This window comes from Scyliorhinus torazame, chromosome 22 (assembly GCF_047496885.1).
Source record: "Scyliorhinus torazame isolate Kashiwa2021f chromosome 22, sScyTor2.1, whole genome shotgun sequence".
Taxonomy (NCBI): Eukaryota; Metazoa; Chordata; class Chondrichthyes; order Carcharhiniformes; family Scyliorhinidae; genus Scyliorhinus; species Scyliorhinus torazame.
In genome coordinates this window covers 92,279,666-92,302,993 of record NC_092728.1, presented here as the reverse complement: position 1 = coordinate 92,302,993, position 23,328 = coordinate 92,279,666, and the positions used below count along the sequence as shown (strand labels likewise).

At 43.8% G+C, this 23,328-nt stretch overlaps 1 protein-coding gene across 3 annotated transcripts in view; it reads right to left on the bottom strand.

Annotated features, from left to right (window-relative positions):
- ak8 (adenylate kinase 8) overlaps positions 1 to 23,328 on the bottom strand; it is a 257,899-nt gene that overhangs the window by 11,393 nt on the left and 223,178 nt on the right. For 2 of the 3 annotated variants that reach the window (XM_072488581.1, XM_072488579.1), the window contains one exon: positions 14,214 to 14,294. The exons of the other annotated variant lie outside the window; for it this stretch is intronic. In XM_072488581.1, the coding sequence (XP_072344682.1) occupies positions 14,214 to 14,294 (81 nt within the window). The remainder of the gene's footprint in view (positions 1 to 14,213; positions 14,295 to 23,328) is intronic. 3 annotated transcript variants of the gene reach the window in all.

Here is a 23,328-nt window from a genome sequence, read left to right as displayed (position 1 = left end):
ATCGAACCTGGGACCTCGGTGCCGTAAGGCAACTGTGCTAACCACTTGCGCCACAGTGCTGCATTTGTAACACCACCATGGAAGAAGTGGGCAGCACCATGGTAGACAAATACACTCACGCTTTATTAATAAATCACTATTAGAACTTGTTTATGCTGAGTTTGTGGGGTTTTTTATGTAAATGATTAGGAAAAGCAAATCTAGATGTGCATGCAACATTTGAGTGGAAGAACTTACTTTAAATTGGTTGTGGGATAGATCCATTGCATGGAAAGGTGCCTTAATTTGCAAGTGCAGCAGTTGATTGTGGCTCTTGAGATGGCTAGGCATTTATATTTATCAGCAATTAAAGGGGTTTGCAATTGTTGTTTCTAATCTACTCCAAAATAAAACTTTAAAAAACAGTAAAACGACTGTCTCAAATGCGTCATCCATCAGTGAGTGCAAGTGTCAGTGTAGGAAGTAGCTACAAACTGCATTGTGCCAATGCTTTCTTGGCCACATATTTAATAACCAATAAGAAGACTTAACATAAGTAATCAATCTTATTGGCCTCACGGTAATGCTGTTAAACTACTGGAGTTCGCTTTGAGAGGCTCCTTTTCTCCAGTGTGGCTGTTAACCTCTGAACTATATTTCTCAATCTCCTGCTACAACATAAATTAGATATTGTCACAATTTTAGGAATAATGTGATTTCATTTGGCTCTTGTCTTTTTTTTCAATTTATCTTCTATTTTCCCTAAGTCCTCTATACCCTTCATTACAGTTGCAACACATTCCAGCCCCACATTCAGGATTCTTCACTTGCACGGAAGTTACCAGGAGGTCTCCTGTAACAGCAACATTGAGTGGGAGCATCAGTACAGTGGCCAAGGCAGAGAATGTAGCAGCAAGCCGACTGCACCAATCTGGGCAGATAGCAGAAGGTAAAGGAGGTTAGTAGATGGGAGGTGATTGGGATGGATAGGAGGGCTAATGCAGTGCATTAGGGGCTGGTTTAGCACACTGGGCTAAATAGCTGGCTTTTAAAGCAGACCAAGGCAGGCCAGCAGTATGGTTCAATTCCCGTACCAACCTCCCCGAACAGGCGCCGGAATGTGGCGACTAGGGGCTTTTCACAATAACTTCATTGAAGCCTACTTGTGACAATAAGTGATTTTCATTTTTCAAAATGAGGCTGAGAAATGGGAGGAGTTGAAACTGACTTCGGCAGAAACAGGATGTGTTGGCGTGACACACATTAAGTGCAAGCAAGAAAGTTTGGATTTAACATATCAAAAACCGTTCACACATTTACTTCAAATATTTATCTCGAATTGATTGCAGTCCAAGACAGACGATACTACTTCTCAGTAATCCTGGGTATAACGTCTCTACTCTTATTCCATGGTCCTATTGTCATCTTGTTATCAGATGCTTTATGCCCCCCTGGCCTTGAGTATGCCAGATAGGAAGCCCATGCTCATTACGAGTTGGAGATGTGCTGCCCACCATATTGCAATAGGTGAAAAAAAACAGGCATTATGTCCTCTGCATATGCAAATAAGTGACCTAACATCTGGTTATGGCCCCTACATTGAGTTGCCCTGAGGCAGCCAACCTCAACCCTATGATCATCACCACCACCCACTGGGTGGGCTGGGAATTGCTCACAATTCGTGTCAGCAGAGTGCTGGCTCATTAACAGGTCCTGTATTGCTCCAGAAGTAGTACCCCCGATGGAACACAAATCGCATGTAGTTTAGTCCCAGCATCAACAGTTAGTGCACAATTCTCCTAAAAGGGAGCACATTTAGCAGAGTGTTTCCTGGCACTCACAGCTGGCAGTGCCAGGCCAGCACCCAGGTGGCACTAGCAATACCAGGGCACTACCCTGCCCAAAGGGCATGCAGCTGAGGGCCTCCAATTCCCTCGGAGACCCCCATGAGTGCCATTCTATCTGGTCCCTGTTTGTGGGAACCAGTCCTAAACAGTGCTTGCTGAGGTCTCTTGGGGTGAAGGGGTTGAATCCCAAAGCCTCAGGTATTTCGGGAATCTGTACATTAGCGTGAGGCTTACTGCCTCGCTCTAATATGCAGATTTGCTAAAATGTGATCCCACCCATTGCATGCGGGATTCACATCGCGACATCTCATGAGATTGTGTTGAATCTTGCGAGGTATTGAGAGCCGGATAGACCCCGGGGTTGGGGTCTCCCTGCTTTCAATGGCCATACTGCACCAGGGCGAGCTGCTTTCCCAGCACAGTGTGGCCGTTGAATCCTGCCCTTAGTCTCCCAAACAGAGAATTTCACCCTTTGTTACCAGTTACGTCAGAAGGAATGACTTTTAATATATCTGCTGCCCTCTGTAGGCTGTTTATGACATATCACCTGGATTTAACAAACATTTCCACAAGCTGATTTTGTGCTGAATTTTTCCTCACTTGATTACTCCTGTGCTGAAAGCTGCACTAAGTTCTGAGGTTTCTGGCAGGCCCGTCTACTTTACCCAAAAAACTATTTTCATGAGATAAATTTGGGCAATTAGCTGACTGTGGAAAATATCACAACATTACAAAAAATGGAGAAGCAAAAAAGCAAATTTATAAGAAATGATCTAGCAAAATTATTACTGTTATGTTTGCAAATAGCTGGGCAAAAAGTTTTTTATGCTCTGGAAGGCCAAATAGACCAGAGGTGCAGAGAATAAAGATTGAATTTTGCATCTAGAATTTATAAATTAGCGACAACTATTCTTTGTCAGAAATTAAGTTGAGTATTTTTCTCCATCTCTGCCTTTGCAAATTTTGAGAATTTCATTGGTACATTTACAAACCTACTCTACAGAAGATTATTAAGGAAAAAATATATTAGACTGTATATCAGTGCAGGGATCGTAATGAATGATTTCCCTCTGTCTGGCCCTGTTCAGGTAGGCAGCACGTAAACTTTGTGCCGCTTGTTCATCTACACGATTGCAGTGGCAGCCAGCACAAAATAAGCTGCGGTTTGTTGCCACAATCAGTAGGAGGCTCAGGTGCGTGCTTGTGTGGAGAGTACAATGAACAGCTAGCCTGAGCTTTAAGGCAGTCATCCCTCATAAAGATTAGCTGCATTCATGCTACAGGAGCCCCTTGAATAGTCTCTGGAAGGCTTTTGGTGGAAGGTACAGGGCAGCAAATGGAACAATAGGATAGAGAAAGGACTCTGAGGCCTTTGGTTGCGTGGGTTTCCTCCGGGTGCTTTGGTTTCCTCCCACAAGTCCCGAAAGACGTGCTGGAATGTGGGATTTTCACAGTAACGTCATTGACTTGTGACAATAAGCGATTATTATTATTATTGTTAGGTGAACTGGACATTCTGAATTCTCCCTCTGTGTATCGAACAGGCGCAGGAATGTGGCGACTAGGGGATTTTCACAGTAACTTCATTACAGTATTAATGTAAGCCTACTTGTGACAATAATCAAGATTATTATTATTATTAAATTTATATGTTAAAAAAAAAATTTTGATCAGTTTTCCGAGTAAATTTAATTGACCTTTAATTCACATCACCTAATTGATTCTTGTTCATTCAACCTCTTGTGAAAGTGAACCAGAATATAGATCAGAATACCATTATCATAAGAGTTATTCCATCTTAAATATCCAATATCTCATTGTTTCCACTTTGCACCATAATATTTGCCCCTCTTTGATTTTTCCCTTTGAAATGTTATATTTTGAATTAGTATCATGTTACATTTGGGCTGCTAAATTTGGCTCCATGATGCTGCTGGTGCTACTAAACCCGAAATGTATAAAATGGCAGCTTTGACGTTTCCAGCTACATCGGTGTGGCCTACACATCACCTTGACTGTCGGGTACTAGTACAGGAGCACCGTGTTTGCACACACCACAAGCTTGCAAAGTGGGCAGATTATGACATTAAATAGCCTCTAACAATGATTTGGTGCAATATCTGCCATATGGAATGTTAATCATATGTTCAGCTGCACAGGGACCATCCCCCCCCCCTCCTCCTCCTCTCGCCAATCTGCATTGATTCTATTTATGGGGCTAATTATGCATTTGTGGGTGCTTTTGACTTTTCTTCCCTGGCATGAAGTTAGTGAAATGACTGCATTGAATATTATTGGAGGAGGTTTGAAGACTTCTTCTTGCTTTCCAAGGGGTTGGAAGGCTTGGCTGGAGAAAGAAAGCCTGCTCCAGTCTATAGTTGCATTTTCCCTTGGGCTACAACCTGACTTGGACATTTTTGTGAGGGCCACGAAGAATCCAGCACGAGTTTTAAGGATACAAAGAAATAACATTTATTTACAATAACATAGAAAGCATCCTATCAGGCTGCATCACAGCCTGGTATGGCAACTGCTCGGCCCGGGACCGCAAGAAACTTCAGAGAGTCGTGAACACCGCCCAGTCCATCACACGAACCTGCCTCCCATCCATTGACTCCATCTACCCCTCCCGCTGCCTGGGGAAAGCGGGCAGTATAATCAAAGATCCCTCCCACCCGGCTTACTCACTCTTCCAACTTCTTCCATCGGGCAGGAGATACAGAAGTCTGAGAACACACACGAACAGACTCAAAAACAGCTTCTTCCCCACTGTTAGCACACTCCTGAATGACCCTCTTATGGACTGATTTCATTAACACTACACCCTGTATGCTTCATCCGATGCCAGTGCTTATGTAGTTACATTGTATATGTTGTGTTGCCCTATTATGTATTTTCTTTTATTCCCTTTTCTTCTCATGTACTTAATGATCTGTTGAGCTGCTCGCAGAAAAATACTTTTCACTGTACCTCGGTACACGTGACAATAAATAAATCCAATCCAAATATATATACACAACAGCAGCAGCAACTTCGCTTGCTGCTCACTCCTTCCTGCTGGTTCCAAACTGGCCAGCTTTATTTATACAGGGAGTCTGCTAATGATTTCTCTGCCCCCCTCATTGGGGAAGCTCATACTCCCACAGGATTGTGGGATTGCCATTAGTCCCCAGTCAATGGTAAGCAGGCAGGTTATAACATCCCTCCCCCCCCAAAGTCCAAGGAATCCACCGAAGACCCTGGCGAAGGAGGGCGTCGGACTCGTTTTGCCGCAGGCCGGACACCATTTGCACGAGGCACTGGATCGGGCGGCGTGTAACGAGACGGAGACCGGCGCTTCCGTGATGAACGGCGTAATGGTTGTACATCCACGGCCCGTGGGCCCGAGGCTTTCCCCTCTGATGCATCCTGTGTCTCCATCTCGGAGTCAGTCTCATCTCGGCGTCTCTATCTCCACGCGGTTCTGTAACGACCTGCGCAGGCTTTGAGTGAGGCACCAGAGGAAGATTGTGAGGACTACTTTCCATTGTCTCTGGTCTCTGTGGCTGTAGAAGTGAGTTCTGGGGGCGGGGAATCTTTGGAACGGATAGTCTTCTGGACCGAACGTGGTCTACATGTTTGCGCTGGAGATGACCCTGGGCTTGCACCTGGTAAGATGCCACTGCAACCTCAAATAGCGCAACCAGTCCCGACCCAACAGGCTGGGCCCATGGCCGCGCACCACGATAAGTGGGAAACGCCCCTCCTGGCGTCCATAAACAACAGGGGTCATCATAGTTCCTGCAATGTCCAATGGTTCCCCCGTGTAGGTGGCCAACCTGGCCTGTGTGTTGGTTAATGTAAGGGTCTGTATACCCTGCTTGATGCGGTCGAATGTCCTCTGGGTGATCACGGAGACCGCTGCGTCAGTGTCCAACTCCATCTCATTGACCAGTACTGTCACCTTAATGGGGGCCACACGGGGAGCTGCCACACAATGCAGCTGCAGGCAGTCGTCTTCTGTCTCCACGTCCTCAGGAGTAGTCGCCACAGGTTCATTCACATGGAAGGTACGGCCCCTGGGCTGGTCCCAGTTTCGGTCAGAATGACGGCGCCTCTGGCACCCCCAGGACCGGCGTCTGCGACGGGGTCGGCGCCTACAAGTCTGACACAGACATGGCTCCTCATCCATTGGTTCTGGAGAAGGCTGCCTTCGGGGCGGAATGTCCGACGGCCACTGGTGTCGATCCAGACGTCGTCTCGCCCAAGGTACCGCAGGAGTGCGGGGGGACGTTTTCGGACGGAAGGGGTTGCACCCCAAGGCATGCACCTCCATTCCCTGTAGCTCCTGCACTCCTCGTTCTGCGCTCTCTCGGGACAATACTATTTGAATGGCCTGTTGAAAAGTCAATGTTGGCTCAGCTAACAACTTTCTCTGGGTGGCCGCATTGTTAATACCGCAAACCAAACGGTCGCGTAACATTTCTGACAAGGTCTCACCATAGTCACAGTACTCCGCAATCCTGCGTAGCCTGGATAGAAAGTCAGCAAGGGATTCTCCTGGGGTCCTCTCAGCGGTATTAAACCGGTAACGTTGGACTATCGTGGACGGGGTTGGGTTAAAATGTTGCCCCACTAAATTCACAAGTTCATCAAACGTTTTGGTGTCCGGCGCAGCTGGGTACGTAAGGCTCCTAATCACCCCAAACGTATGCGGGCCGCAGGTGGTGAACAATATGACCACCTGGCGCTCGTTTTCGGTGATATTGTTTGCCCGGGAATAGTAACGCATCCGTTGTGCGTACTGGTTCCAGCTTTCCAGTGCAGCATCAAAAACATCCAAACGTCCGTACAGAGGCATGGTATAATAGAAAACAACTTCCAACCTGTATCCAACAAAAATCCAGAGAGGTGGCTTCAGCAGTATAGACAGCTATTCACTTTAACCCTTGTCGCCAGTTTTCTGAGGGCCACGAAGAATCCAGCAGGAGTTTTAAGGATACAAAGAAATAACATTTATTTACAATAACATATATATATACAACAGCAGCAGCAAGTTCGCTTGCTGCTCACTCCTTCCTGCTGGTTCCAAACTGGCCAGCTTTATTTATAGAGGGAGTCTGCTAATGATTTCTCCGCCCCCCTCATTGGGGAAGCTCATACTCCCACAGGATTGAGGGATTGTCATTAGTCCCCAGCCAATGGTAAGCAGGCAGGTTATAACAGAAATGAAGCACAAACAGCAGAGTGAGGAAGCTGTGTACACAGAGAGGAGGCCTATCCACGGAGGGCACTTTCCCACCTCCATGTCAGCTATTTCACTAATGAGGCACAACCTGGCCTGCAGGGCACAAGGAACAATGCTAGTGGCCATAAAGTTCAGCATTGACTGAAACTTTTATGCCAACAGATCCTTCTTGGGGGAAGCAGGTGACATCTGGAAAATCTCATGGTTCACCACCAATCGCTGCACCAGGGAGGTGACAGAGGCCCCATACAGTACTTACTGTTTTGTTGTGTGGTTGGGGTTTATACAGGGTTTAGGGGATTTCCTAGTCTCCCAAAAGTACGCTGTTCACGTATGTAGTCTCTTTAACCATAACTTTATTTACAGCAAGCATTTATGCATTTGGAGCTCCATGCGAGGTTAGAGCTTCTCGTCTTCCAGATCTCTCTTAGTCATGTGCTCTGACATTATTAAATCAGCATCGTGTACGCTTCTGATGTTAACCCTTTGCTCTACATTTACCACAGAGAAGCAGGAATGAGCATGTGGCGTTGCCAGGTTTTCAGGACTCTCAGTGGTGCACGCATGAGGTTCTGCCAGGCCCCAAATGTTAACGGAGAGCTATACCACAGCTTCCTGGACTGCTGCAGTCCTTGCTGGGTGGTCCTTCCGGTTTCATTCCTTTTTTGTATTTTCGTAGCTGTTGAATACAACTGAGTGGCTTGCTAGGCCATTTCAGAAGGCATTTAAGAGTCAACCACATTTCAAGCCTGTGCACGATGCTGGGGAAAGCTAAGGACTTATGGATCCAAGGCTGGAAGCGGTCCAGCTATGTAAATTTATTTTTAATGGTTCCTTTGTCGTGGGCAGGAAGAGAGAGAGCTCTCCACCAGGTTCCTCAGGCCACTTTGGCCCATTACCCTTGCTATTGCTTCCCAATTTCCCAAACACTTGGGGCCTTACCAAATGAGGACCATTTTCTAAAGTTTCAGGCCTCCAGGTACCTGAAATCTCACTCCTGTCTTCTAACCACCTTGGCATTTCCACCATGACCTGAAAAATGGGCTGGAATTTTAAGCAGATGTTCCACAGCCGGAGTTGGAAATGGGAGGTGAGCCAGTTTTGGCCAGTGGTGGGACCCTGGGTCAGCACATTGCCACCTCAATAAGAGGAAGCATTGCTGGCAGTGATCATTGCTGGGGTTCCACCTGCAGGGTGAGGATGCATCGATGGCTGGGCACCCTCAAAGTAAGGTAGATGGGGCAGAAAGATGCATTAATTGGGCAATTGGGTTCATACTGCAGCCAATCTTTCCCACCACTGGCTAAATGGCATGGTAGGTGGAAGATTTCCAGCAAGCCACCCGATACCTTCCGCGCTATTCAGCCAGCCTTCCCACTTACCAACGCATCCACAAAGGGCTGGGTATTAAAGAATAAAAGCACTGTCAGCATTTTGGTAATATCATTGATGATATAGAGAAGGATATTATTGAAGAGGTGGAAGAAGCAGATAATGAATATGTGGCTGGATTCTCCGCAGCCTCGCGCCAAAATCGCGTTCGGCGCAGGGGTGGAGAATCCACTTTCACACCAAAATCGGACCCGCCGCCGCTTTGGCGACTCTCCGGGACCCAAGATTCGGCGTGATCGCGGAGTATGCCCCATGACTGGGGTCCCATTGACATAGGCCAGCCCAGTGATCCTCTGCTCCCAACCAGCCGAGATCCCGACGGCGTGGAACTAACCATCTATTGACAGTCGGGATGCTGGCGTGGCGGCTGCAGACTCAGTCCGGTGGCCGCCCTGGTGGGGGGCGGGGAGGATCGGACACCAGGATGGGGGCCTTAGAGGTTAATTAGATCCACTCGGTTAGATGCTCGGGCACGCGGCCGATTGGGGGGGTCTAATTTTTGTGTGTGGCTCCGCGATCCGAGTCCGCCATGGAGCTCGGCGCAGCCGCTAAAGCCGCCGCCATGCACATGCACGGACTCTGAACAGGAAGTGCGGGGGTCCGTATCCGCAGCTAAATCTGCGTGAATCACTCCGGGTCCCTGCTAGCCCCCTGCAGGGCTTTGAATTAGCTGATCTTTTTTCCAGGAATCTCTGGAGTAAAACTCCAGCCTCTTACGCCGGCATGGGGACATATTTTGGAAGAATCCAGCCCTTGGAGTTTGAAACTTAGCTTATGACCAGGAGTACGTGGTGAGGGGACTGAGACTACAGGAGGTTGGTGCTGTACCTGGCTTAGACTGAAGGAAAAGAGGAAGAGGAAGTGGCTGAAATTGCTGTTGGGTAGTCAACAAGTCAAAAATACTCCATTAACTTCTCATCCTTAGCTTCATCCTACAGATCATATACCACAGTTTCCTTGATCACAGACCATGGTGTTATTTTGGATACCCATTCTAAAAAGGATATTAAAACTAATAAAAAGGAATGCAGTGATTTAAAAGGATATTACTAGAAATAAGAGGATATAGTGATGGCAATGAAATAACCTGCACGGGACACATGGGGCCAGGTCGATTGTTTTCCCCATGTGGCTCGAGGAGTGTGAGCTCCCCTGCTAACTAACCTACAAACCTGTTGTTTAAAAGGTCAACCAGTCAGGAACTGACCGACACAGAGAGAGGACCAGGTGAGGTATAACCAGGCCTCATGTAAATAGTTGTTCTTATAAATAAACGTCTTCTTTCATTTACTCTTCGAACTCCCCTCTCCTTTATTAAAGGCAAGGTTCTTGAAAAATTAGGATTGTGTTTATTATATAAGTTTAAGGGCGTAACAAATACAAGTTTCAACATTTTGAAAATGCTTTAAAGTATAAATATTAAAAGATGATTTTTTAAAAAAGTTTTTAAGTATAATTTTAAAGTACCCAATTATTTTTTTCCAATTAAGGGCCAATTTAGTGTGGCCAATCTATCTACCCTGCACATCTTTGGGTTGTGGGGGTGAGACCCATGCAAACACAGGTAGAATGTGCAAACTCCACACAGACAGTGACCTGGGTCTGGGATCGAATCTGGGTCCTTGGATCGAATCTGGGTCCTTGGCGTCATGAGGCAGTTGGGTTATCCCACTTTTAAAAGGTGATTTTTACTGGTTTGCAGATTGGTAGGTAACAAGGAAATATAAACTTTAAAAAATATATTTTTGGGGGCGGCACGGTGGCTAGCACTACTGCCTCACAACGCTGAGGACCCAGGTTCGATCCTGGCCCCGGGTCCGTGTGGAGTTTGCATATTCTCCCCGTGTTTGTGTGGGATTCACCCCCAAAACCCAAAGGACGTGCAGCTAGGTGGATTGACCACATTAAATTGCCCCTTAATTGGAAAAGAAATAATTGGGTATTCTAAATTTATTTTTTAAATATATTATTTTCTTGAAAACTTTTTCATTTTAACAAAATAATATATTATATAAAACAGATGCTTCAAGTTACAATGTAATAGGAGCATAATCAACAATAACACATCCAATCTTAACACCCCCCAATATTGAACTAAAACCCCCTTAACAACTGACAGTGACTAACTCTTTAAAAAAGGAAATGAATGGCTGCCATCTTAGTTAGGACTCTTCTACCGACCCCCTTGACAGAGGCCCAACCGTGGGCCAAATGGATTCCCAGATAACAAAAGCTAGATCTGGCCAGGTGAAAAGGCAATATCCCCAGGTAGGTTGCCCCCTCTCTGGGGGTGGTTAACTAGAAAGTATTCGCTCTTGTCCAAATTCAACTTATATCCAGAGAAGGAGCCAAAAGGAAAGGAGCTTCATTATCTCATCCATAGCGGAAACTGGGTCCACAATATAAAGAAGCAGATCATCTGCAGACAAGCATACCCTATGCTCCCTCCCTTCCTGATTTATCCCCTTCTACTTCCTGGAAGATCTTAACGCTAGGGCCAGCGGTTTAATTGCTAAAGCAAATAGAAGCAGAGACAATGGACATCCCTTCCTCATACCCCTATTCAGCAGAAAATAACCCAAGCTCAAGGCATTTGTGCGAACACCAGCAGTGGTGGCCCTATACAGTAAACTACTCTAGGATATGAACTTTTGCCCAAAACAAAATCGCCCGAAAACCTCAAAGAGACATCCCCACTCCACCTTATCAAACACCTTTTCAGCGTCCTTGGAAACAATCACCTCTGGTTCGGGTACTTAAGAGGGGGAAAGGACAATATTTAACAGCCAACATACATTGGCCGACAAGTATCAACCCTTGACGAAGCATGTCTGGTCTTTTGTGCTCACCTCTGGGAGGCAGGGCCCCAACCGCCACGCCAGCACTTTTGCGAGTAATTTAGTATTGAAAAGAGAGGTGGGTCGAAATGACTCAAATTCCATAGGGACCTTATCCCTCTTCAGAATAAGGTAAACAGAGGCCTGTGCAAGTTTAATGGGCAACAAACCCCGGGACAAGGAGTCATTGAACATTTCTAATATCAAAGGGATAAACTGCCCATGCTCCAGCCTTGCAGTCCTTTCCATGTGTGTTTTGTAGGAAATTATCTCCCCCGATGACTAACTTAAGGGCTTCCCACGAAGTAATAAGTGAGATAGACTCCCTTTTTCTTTATAAATTTCGAGTACCCAATTATTTTTTTCCAATTAAGGGGCAATTTAGAGTGGCCAATCCACCTCCCCTGCACATCTTTGGGTTGTGGGGGTGAAACCCATGCAAACACGGGGAGAATGTGCAAACTCCACACGGACAGTGACACGGAGCCGGGATCGAACCCGGGTCCTCAGCGCCGTAGGAAGCAGTGCTAACCACTGGGCCACCGTGTCGCCGAGACAGACTCACTTTTATTAAATTTAATATATTCCCCAATAGCGGAGGACAAATCTTTTGTCTGCTAACAACCGCCATATCCAATCTCCCTGGCGGGCATTGAGAGGGACCTGACACAAACCTATCAAATCCATAAAATGTGGGGCATGATCTGAAATCACAATCACCAAATGTCACATCCACTTCACTCACGGGAGGACAGATCTACCCACCACAAAAATGTCAATATGTGAGTAAACCTGATGGACATGGGAAAAGAAAGAAAAATCTTTATCCCTTTGATGCAAAAAACGCCACAGATATGCACACCCCCTCCCCCCGCCTCTCCCCAACCTCTGCTCCATAAAAGCCAACATCACTTTTGCCACACCTGATGGTGTCAGAGATTTGGGCCTGGATCGATCCAACCTCAGGTCAAGAACACAGTTTATGTCACCCCCCCCCCAAGATTAGCTGACGCAAATCAAATTCAGGAACGGAGAATAGCAACTTGTTAATAAAGCAGCCCCCCCCCCCGGGCCCTACCATCAAAGCCTAAGTGAAATACCTGATCCACCCAACCCATTCCACAACCTTGTCTGGACTCTTACCCGCAAATGACTGTCCTTCAGAAACACCACGTCGGCATTCAAACTTGTAAGGTGAGCAAATACCCTCAATCTTTTCACTGGGCTATTGAACCCCTTTAAATTTCAGGTGACCAACTGATCTGGGGACCTCCCCTCCTCCCCCCCTCAATCCAGATGTTGCCATTTCCACCAACTACTTCTTAGAAAGTACAGGCACCAGCCAAACCCACCAGCAAGACAGAACAAAGGACAATCTGCAGTCACCGTCACCAAAAAACCCTTAAAAAACCGTACTCCAGTGGGAGCTGTATATTTCCCATAACAGTTATAGCACCAAGAACAAAACCCCCATAACAGTAAAACCCCAAACCCCACCCAAATCCAACTTTCAAAACACTCATACCACACAGGAATAAAGAAATACAAACATGTACAAGGAAATCCAACAATCTCCCCTTACCCACATGCTCCCCAACATCCAAAAACCTCACAGAAATCTCCACCGACTAGCACCCAGCCCATATATTTTTACAATTCCGCCTCCTCCTGCGCATCGAACAAATAGTCTTTCGCCTCAAAGGTCAGTCTGAGCTGTCCGAGTGTGCCTTCTCAAATCATACTCCACTCTTTACAGGGCGGCATTAGCCTTGTTAAACACCACCTGCTTCCTTGCCAGTTCCGCACCAACGTCTTGATAAAGCCTGATGGTGTGGCCTTCCAATTTATAGGCAGGATGTTTCTTAGCCCATCTCAAGGCCTGTTTCTTTCCCTGGAAGCTGTGGAACCTCACAAGAATAGCTCATGGTGGTTCATTGGGGCAGGACTTATGTTGGAGTGTCCGGTGGACTCGATCCAGATCAGGAGAGGATGTGTATCCACTCTCCCCCCACCATCTTCCCAAACATCTTCGAAAATAATTCTGCGGGAGTTGGGCCTCCCATTTTCTCCGGCAACCCCACAATTTGAATATTCTGCTTCTTGGAACGATTTTCTAAATCATCCACTTTGGCCTTCAGTGCTTTATTCACACATCTGAGACATCACACTTCCAGAGGGGTAATCTGTCGCTCTGCCTCGGGGTAGAGGGAGAGAGCCACCTCCACGCCCTTTATCGCAGCGCCATGCGGTTTATTGTCTCGTTGGTCTTTTCCAACGCTGACTAATGGGAGCCAGGGCATCTTCCATCGACTTATGGAGGTCCCTGGACATAACCCTCCTTTGCTTCTCGAATTCTGCCACTAAGATGCCAGTAAGAATCTTGTCCGTTAGTGAAGTTAGTCTCAGCAGCAGCAGCCTCCGGCACTTTCCTCACCAAAGAGCCGAGAGAAGCCTCCGATTCAATCGGGAAATTTCTGCCTTCAAGTTTCTTTATCCTGGTCCTTCAGGGCATTTCCTTTATGGAGGCACCTTCTCCCATCAATCAAGTGGGATTTTAAACAAAAAATACCCCCAGGTACTGGGCAACAAGATCTAAAAATACAGTACTCTAGCGGGAGTTACCTTTCCCCTATATACCGCTATTAGACATCCCAATGAAATATAAACTTGGTAGCTAGGAAGGCAGGGACTTCAAATTTAATTATTATAATAAATATATATTACATCTGATATATAGGTGGAAAATACAATCAGTAAAGTTTTAGCTACCAATGTGTAAAATCAATGAAACTGATAAAACATCAAATGTTTATATTCCTCTTTTACTTCTTTGATGATAAACATAAAAATGTACTGCACAGACCTTGTGGCTAAATCTATGGCGTAAAATGGCTTACACAATTGATCATTTTGAAAAAGAGAATCACTGACCTTTCACCTGTAACGGGATCCGTCAACCTCACTGTGAGACGCTCAATGGCAGCATCATCAGGAACATCGAGAAAAAACACCCTTTAAAGAAACAGCAAATCAGGCAAAGAAAATAACTAGTCTGGGTTTGTGGAAGGTTTATATATCAGAACTGCATTCTGGTCAGAACAAGGCAGCAACTAATTGCATTGTAGAGGTATCCCAGAATAAACTCTAATTGTGTGCATCAATCCCTTTTGTACACCTTCTCTGTATCAACTGAAAAGGATAATACCCACTAAAATCTTTAATTTCACTCTTTTCTCAAATTTCCATTAGGCAATGCTATAATTGAAGGTCAGGCAGCTAAGGTGACATGTGGATGTAAGTAATGTAGATAACACAAAACTTCAAATTATTTAGGAGAAAGAGCTCAAAAAGAATCAAGCTGAAATGTTTTTAAGGTATGTGCAATGCAGCCAAATGACAATAAGATAGGACAGTCACATTTCCACAAGAAGGGTGAAATCAAGTAAGCTTACTGTAAGACTGTCTTAAAGACTGTACCATACTCCCTGAGTGGCACTAAGCATAATGATTAAAGAATGCATTGCATTCTTGTCAGACTGTAATAACGAAAAATAATCCTACTGTTATTTAATTTTAAACAAAAGTATCTAAAAGTCCAGAAAACTAAAACTTGATTAAAAATTCTTTACAGGAACAAAAATGCGAAGTATAAAGGGTGCATACAATGCTTAATAATGTTCACAATTTACACAAGAAGTGATCTTAATGGAACCGTAATAATTCATGTACCCAATAGCCCTTTTGGAAAAGTCTAAATACATCATATTTGGTATTATTTGGTTGCTTCTTTCAGGCGGTTGGTGCATCGAGAAATGCTCAGATACCAGCTGTACTGGCCCTGTCTCAGAGATCGAGTTCCTCCAGCACAGCCCCCGCTGGCCATTTCTTGTTTAAGTCATAATTGATTGTGACAAATCTACCCCAGTTGTGAATAAAATCTCTCCAGGGGCTGAAGAGACACTGTATTTGGCTGCCATTAACAGCTAAATTAGCAAGTACTTCAAGCAAATTACAACATCAGATATAAAACTCATGAATCCAATTAAAAAGAAAAGAAAAGAAAAAAAAGGCGACCTGTTGCAAGAATCTAGCAATAATCCCAATGTATATTTTGGTGAATCACTGCACAAAATTGATTACATTTTTAACCATTCATTATAAATTAATTTGGAAAAAAACATCAAGAGCACCCCAATATGTTCAAACTTCCCTGGAAGCTGGCAATCTCACATTCAACTGTGTAAATGTTCTAAAAGGTCCTGAATATTTTATGAATATTTGTCATAAAACAGAAATAATAACTACTGAGCAAAGCTATTAGTATTAATATTTATGCTGCCTGTGCTGAAATATTCATGGAACAGAGAAAGGGTTGTAAGATGAGAATTAATTTACATTGTGCTCTGTTTACCAACCAGCCTGATGTTTAGGCAGTTGACAAGCGCTGATATGATTCTGTCACTCAATTTCAGTGTCAGAGAGGAAGGCGGCTGTCAGCTTGAAGATTGGGTTTCTGACAACTGAAATCCTGAAAGATTTCTCCCTCCCTTTATTTTATATTTTATTTGTCCACTTTTTCTCTGCCTCAGGCAATGTATGCCACCCGTTCATCCGATCACCCTTCCATCTGCTTAAATTAACGAATTAATGAGAGATACACTCTACACCAGCCCAAAATGTTTATTGGTGATTAAATTATAATGGGAGTTGTATAATTCATGAACCAATTAGTGGAAGTGTTAGCTGATTTGATGGGATGAGGAGGTACAAACTACATTAACTAATAGAGAGCTTGGGGCTGCTGCTGCCTACCACTCGGATTACGTGCCTAATTGCTTTACTTTATCTGCCTGTCACAGATAGCCATGCATATTTCATCATTCTCAAAGACTTCAATTGTTTACTTTCTTGTTGATCCTGTAACATGTAGAAGCTAAGCCAAGCTTTTGTGTAGTTAAAACCATCCGGAATTGAATCAGTTTTTGGCTGTGTGCATAGAAGGCTGAAAGAGTAGCTCACTTATCTCTTTAGATCTACTTTGGAGCTCATTTTTCTTTAATTTCTTCTCCCATCATGCCTACCCATCTCCTCTTTCAGCTGGGAAATGTGTGGTAGTCTCCTCCAATCTTAATTTCTTTTGTATTCTTGTCAGGGAAGAGTGACCATAAGCAGGAAATAAAATATGTCCTCTTTGCATCCAGTGACAATATCAATCATTTCTGGTCTGTTGTACAAAGTGAGGTGCAGTGTAGAGCACTCCACATACTGCTCCAGCAAACGTGGTTTAGTTCTCACCTGAGAAAGACAACTCCCAACTCCAAACAGCACATTCCCATTGCCCACCTACCCTAATAGCCTCTTTGAATGAGACTGCCCAATTATAACTTAAATTTGGACAGTTTTATGTTATAGACGTGAAGCTGATTGCATGCCTGTGATGAATGGTTACTGCACCTTTAATGTAATGATCCCTTTAAGACCGGGTTTGGAACCCTGGGGGACTCCGCCTCCAGCTCCACCCCCCAGGGAGCCATATATAAGGTAATGTCCAGTGGGCAGTGTGCAGTGAGCACACTTCTCGGTAGCTGACTGGTTCTCTGCTAATTAAAGCCTTTGTATTACCAATCATCTCTCTCGAGTTGTAATTGAGGGTATCTCAATGCCAAAATTCATTTCTGTAAGGACCCTTTATGCTTACCAGAGGAAAGAAACTTTCATCCCATCTGTCTGGACTGACCCTCAGCTCCTTCCTCGACTGACATGAGGCACATTTGCTGTGGGGCAAAATGTATTTAATGCCATTTTTTTTCTGTGATGAGACATTCCGCCTCTAAATTCCCTTTAGGATTCCGGCTGAGAGCTGTCAGGATCCACTGCACACACGTGAATGAAGGATTCAAGCACCATCCACAGAAATCATTATTAATCCCTGACAACAGCCAGGTAAAATGAATATCACAGCTACTCCATCATTTCCGAATTTACATAACCAGTTCTGGGCCACAAGGTGTCACCAGAATTGGCTATCAGGTTGTCAGGTATACAGCATACAATCCTTCATTATAATCCAGAATAGCTCTTTGTTGCCTTTGCGATTATGCAATATAATATACTTTGATCATTTAACAAGTGGTTTTCACCCAGCAGTTGATTGAAATATTCTGAAAGTCTCCATGGCAAAATCACCTCTAGGCTTGAGGTTAAATTAGTCTTTGTTAACAGTGTCATGCCCTGTAGTGATCTGTTCCGATAGAGTATTTTTTCTACTGATAGGACAGTCTTAATTTTCCTTCAATCATCTAGTCACAGCTTAGCATAATGCTTGGCAAAGATGCAGAGAGGAAAAGAGGAACCCACAATCAACGTATCTCGAAAATAACCAATTCCATTCTGATCAGTTTTTTAAAAGATAAACACTCTTAGGGGACTTCATTGGCTAACACCAACACAGTGTACCCACCCCAGCATTTCAGCGATGAAATTGAACTCCATGTTGAGATACTTCAAGTAAGAATTTTTCTTTTACAAATAATGCTTAAACAAGTGGAAGTAATAATCTACTTTCTATTTTCAGTACTTACCTTGAAGGGAGTTCATTCTTAAACAACTAAGGATATTGTTCTGTTTCCTTTAAAAGCATTAACATAAAGGGTGCGATTTACCAACTGCGTCCTGCCGGAATCTGATCGGGCTGCGGACGGCGGATCTGGGAGGGGCCACCCCTGGGATTCCCGGCAGCCATTACGCTTCACGAGATCTAGTTAGATCTCAGTGGGCCATAATGCGCGGGACCCAGTCTCGCATGGTTAAGTGAATTTTAAAACCCACTTAGCCGCGCTGACGCCAGATCGAACGGTCACCCAGCATCTATCAGCCTTGCCAAGGAGACACCAGCCAGGCACCATTCAGCATTGGTCCCCACAAATGGGACCAGGCGGAACGGCACTTGAGGAATCCCAGGAAATCGGACGCCCCTAGGTGGTGGGCCTCTGGGCAGGCTGGCACCCTAGCACTGTTGGTGCCACCTGGGCACTTTGGCAATGCTCGTCAGAGCTCCTCAGTGCAAGAAATGACTCTAAATGCAGCCTCATGGGCGATCCCCGCTGGGGCTCGAAATAACAACCATGCCATTAGATAGCGGGTTTGTTCTCGGAGATCCTCAGTGGAGGAAATGATGCTAAGTGCGGCATTGAGGGTGGGGGGAGGGATCCCTGCTGCAGCCCGAAATAGCAGCAAAGTGCTGTTAGATGGACGGGTTATTCCCGGCACTTGTTAGATCGCTGCCAAAACCTTTTGATATCCCATTTTCCTCACTTATCAGCTTTTGCTCCTAAGCTATCAAATCGATGCCACGTGAGCGTGTAAAACGCCACAGATTGTTAAACAGGAAAAGACATCCACCTAGAAGAGGATTATTAAGCTTCAAAAAAATTGGAATGGTTCCTTTGTTTATTTGTGCTCAAATTTATTTTTGTTCCCGTATAATTTTCTAGAACAAATCAAGTTGATCTGATCCATCTAATTAACAATTAATTTGCTTTTCAAATAAATATTAGGACATTTCGATGCCATACAGAGGAGTGTGTGTAGATTATACATTGGTTTATTGTTGTCATGGCTCAAAATTACAGGTTAGGAATAGAAGCAAATGGACTCTAGTAGGAATCAACCACCACTTAGTCACAGCATGTGTCATTGTGGAAATCAGTGAGCTGAAGATTTAAACATTTTGAGGGATGCCTACATCATTACTTTGGTAATTTTGTACTGTTTACACATTGTTGTGAGAAAAGAGAGTAGTTTCTAAACATATCACAGGGGAATACACATCAACATCCCAATTAATAAAAAGTGCTGCTCCATTGATTTCCCAACACTGCCTGTAGTCCAAGGGAAGCAGTACATAGTCCAGCACACAACATATACGATCTATTTAATTATAGTCCACAACAAGCATGTTATTGCGTTTTAGATCATGCTGTATAACATATCTCAGCATGTTTTCACGCAGCAGTTAATTAAGTACTGTGGGATATTATCTGTATTGCTTAAGAATAATTATAAAATATTTTTACAAACAATAAAGAAAACAACATTCTACTTCACTTGTACAAAATGGTTAGATTCATAGGAACAGAGTAAAGAAATTAATCACCCTAAAATTTGAAATCTGGTCCATCTTTAACAGGTCTGCTTTATAACAGTCATTAATGTGCATTTAAAAATTGTAGGACTGTGGGGATCCTTCATTCCACTAAGAAAACTCTCCAAAAGGTCCACAGGATTGTTTAATATTTTAGGTCAGTTCGGCTCCCTCCTGTATATCAGTATCATCAAACAGATTATTACTTATGAATGGTATGTGTCCATTTGGTTACTAATATCAAAGGTTGATCGATTGAATTCTAAAATATGATCAGCACGAAATCTCCTTGCAAGCCCCAAACCTCGAATCATACATTTCTCAGTATTATTTGACCAGTTTGAAATATTATCAAAATGCTAGTTTAATGAGACACCCTCAACATCCTGAATGTTTTTATTCTCCGTCTACAAAGTTCAATAAAGCAAGTCTTGAAATAAAATGAAAATGAAATTCGCTTATTGTCACAAGTAGGCTTCAATTGAAGTTACTGTGAAAAGGTACTGTGGGACTCAACCTTAATATTACCAACGAGTAATTATTTAAGGTATGCACCTTGTTAGTTTAATCAAATTGAAAAACAGTGGTGCAAATGGAAAAACACCAGGCCAATTGCCCTAGACTAATGCAACTGAGGACATCAAGATTGAGCTGAGTGCTCTTAAATATATCAGCTTACTTTTTGTGTGCAATTATATACTTTTTAAAGTATATTTAATAACGTTTTACATGATAACAAACATCGGAACAAAACCACAGGAATGGTATAGCACAGCAAGAAAAAAAAGTCTCAAAATAACATGAATACAGAGGGAGACAGGAGAACAACAGTACAACTAGGTCAATACAATCATTAGGCATAACTTGATGCTCCTACAAGCCCTACCAGAAATCAGGGGAGAAACAGGATACGGCCATGAAAATATGGTAAAATGGTGCATACCTTCCCACGCAGTGATTGCTCACAACTACCATGAGCATTCAGGATAGATGTTTTTTATGCCATGTTCAGGCACCCCTCAATACACATCTCCCTCAGCTCCAGTAGTGCCAGAGGCACCAGTGACACACCACAACTTTATCCCCTCAGATACAAGACCTCTCTGTACACCTGCAGGAACTAATCACGGATTCTTTATATCCACCCTTAGAAAAAAAGAAAAATACAAAGAACATACACGAGAACCCCAGTTCTAAAAGGATGTTACACATACGTCACACAACGCAACATAACCCCAATCTCGGGCCCAATACAGGACCAACATTATTCCACACATTTATCAGCGAAGGTCAGCAACTATACATTCAGATTATGGCCAATGCCGTCAGTGCCTCCCAGCAAATTTAAAAAGTAAGGAGAACAAAAATGGATCGCAGGGGATAAAAAAGGATCACGGCCAAACCATCATTCAGTGAAGAATAAGAGAAAAAAACATTAATTCAAACAAGAAAACATCCTGACCTTGGGGTATCAACCATAGCACAAGACTCGACTCAACCCCAGTCCCCCGAGCACAGAAGAGTCCATATCGAGGATATTCAAACACCTCCGAAGCAAAACTCAATTCTCAGGATGCTCTTAATAAGTGCCTTCAAGGAGCAGCAGGGTGGCGCAGTGGTTAGCATCCCGGCCCCAGCTCACTGTCCATGTGGAGTTTGCACCTTCTCCCAGTGTCTGCGTGGGTCTCACCCCCACAACCCAAGGTAGGTGGATTGCCCACATTAAATTACCCCATTAAGTGGGGAAAAAAACTGGGTATTCTAAATTTATGGGGAAAAAAATGCCTTTGAAAAGGCACACCCCATGCTCCAGGGGGCAACAGGATACCAACCACAGCTCCGGATTCCCTCCCCCCGGGAATAAGGAGAACTTCCCGTAGTCCACTGGACCAGACCAGGATTTATAACGCACACTACTCATCCTGATTAAGAGGAGAAAAAAAACCCATAAGGGAGGATGCCTGAGCTGACCTAGGAATATTAGCCACTGCCCAGCACTGCATGCCATCGCAAGAAAGATTTTAAGGGATATGATAGGTGCTGCCTCAACAGAGACACAAGCACTGCCTCCACATTGAAACCAGCGCTCACATCATGTGGCCCCCAAATATATTATTTTAAGCTTCCCGTTCTCTTGAATATTTTCAAAAGAAAGAAATATTACTCGTTCTTGGGGAGCTTCATATGAAAACGTTTAAATTAGCAATATCTGCCAATCCAGTTACAGTTTATCAGATGAAATAGTAGTAAAGATTACTACCTCATTTAACATTTTCTAAATAGCAGCAATCATTATGAACTATACAAAATTATAGTGAGAAAAATTAAAATGGACAAAAATGAATGGCTTATCTCACTCTGCACTGAAGTGTGTGATAGGGTCAGAAAACAAAAGCCTCGAGAGCGACTGGCAGAGGTGCTCAGCTGAAGATTATTCTATTTATTGATTGGGTTAACAGTCTTGGCACATAGAGCCAGCTTCAATAAATTCTAGGAGCTGCTGTCTCTTTCATTGTTACTTGTAATTTTAATTTATATCCTCATTCTGTCCAATAGATCTCAGTTTTGGAAACAGATATGGGCTGGGATTTCCCGCCCGTTCACACCGGCGGAGCCTTGTGGTCCCCCGACGGCGCACCCCCACCACGGTTTTCCCGGCAGTGAGAGGTGGATTCAATAGGAAACCCTGTTGACAATGGTGGGACCAGAAGATCCCATCACCGGCCAATGGCGGGCTGCCTCTGCCGGCGCAAAACACACGGTGGGTTGGGTGGAAAATCCTGGCAGTGAGCTTTTATTTAGTTTTATAAATTTCCAGCTATTAATATTCACAAACATATTTTCATGCCTACCAGCTAGATGTTCAGTTCTTGGTTGGAATATGGCAAAATCATAGTACCTGACAATTGTAATAATATTTAGGCCCAAGTGTTTTACTTGCAGTTTAGTTGTTTTATTGAAAAATGGTTAAACAAGGCTTCTCTCAGGAAACTACATCATATTAAAGTAAAATCATGTCACTGTCAGTTCATGTTGACAGTCACATTTCTGCTCGACAGACTAAAAGCGCGAAGAGGAAATAGTAGCATTTACAGTGCATGCCTTTAATCTAACCATTGTGACCAATGTTCCCTCCAAACTGGCCATGCGTAGATTGGCCCCTTTAAATTAGTGTGCACAAATATGCAAAAAAACTTAAAGGGCCCGCACACTCCAAACAAAAACTGGAGGGTATGTGAATTGCGACCATCCTCAAGGCCGATGGTTTATTACTGCCTTTCTTTACAATACTAACGCATTTTTAAAGGAAACATTTATATATTTATAAAGTGCCTTTTAATTACTTCGAGACATCTTAAAGCAATATAGAACCAACTAAGTAGAACATAGAACTTTCAAAGTGCACTTGTAATTTAACAGTAGCTCACTATAAGACAGCTACCCCGCTTCCCTTCTTAATTACTGATATTTTTTGCAACTTTAAATTACTGTAGTCACAAAGGAGGTAGGCTTCCAACTTCACCTATTAGGAGGTGACTGCCATTGCTTTATAAACAATGGAACTCACTGTCCAGAAGAAGAAATGTAACCTCTGGTACAAGATATATTCACACAAGGCTAATGACCAGACATCATTTCTGTAGGACAGAACCTGAAGAAAGCAGAGAACAAAGTTTAATGCTTCTGGAGAATATAGGTAGAGAGTAGTTTAGGCATAGCCTGGAAGTACACCATATTCAATGCTAAAGTAAAGTAATGCTAAGGGTCAGTGAGCATGAACAAGAGTGTCACATATCTGTAAAAATAAGGTCTGTGTGGGTATAACTGAAGAGATGTTACAGAATCATAGAATGATACAGCACAATAGGAGGCCTTGCAATCTACTTTACTCGAGCTGGCTCT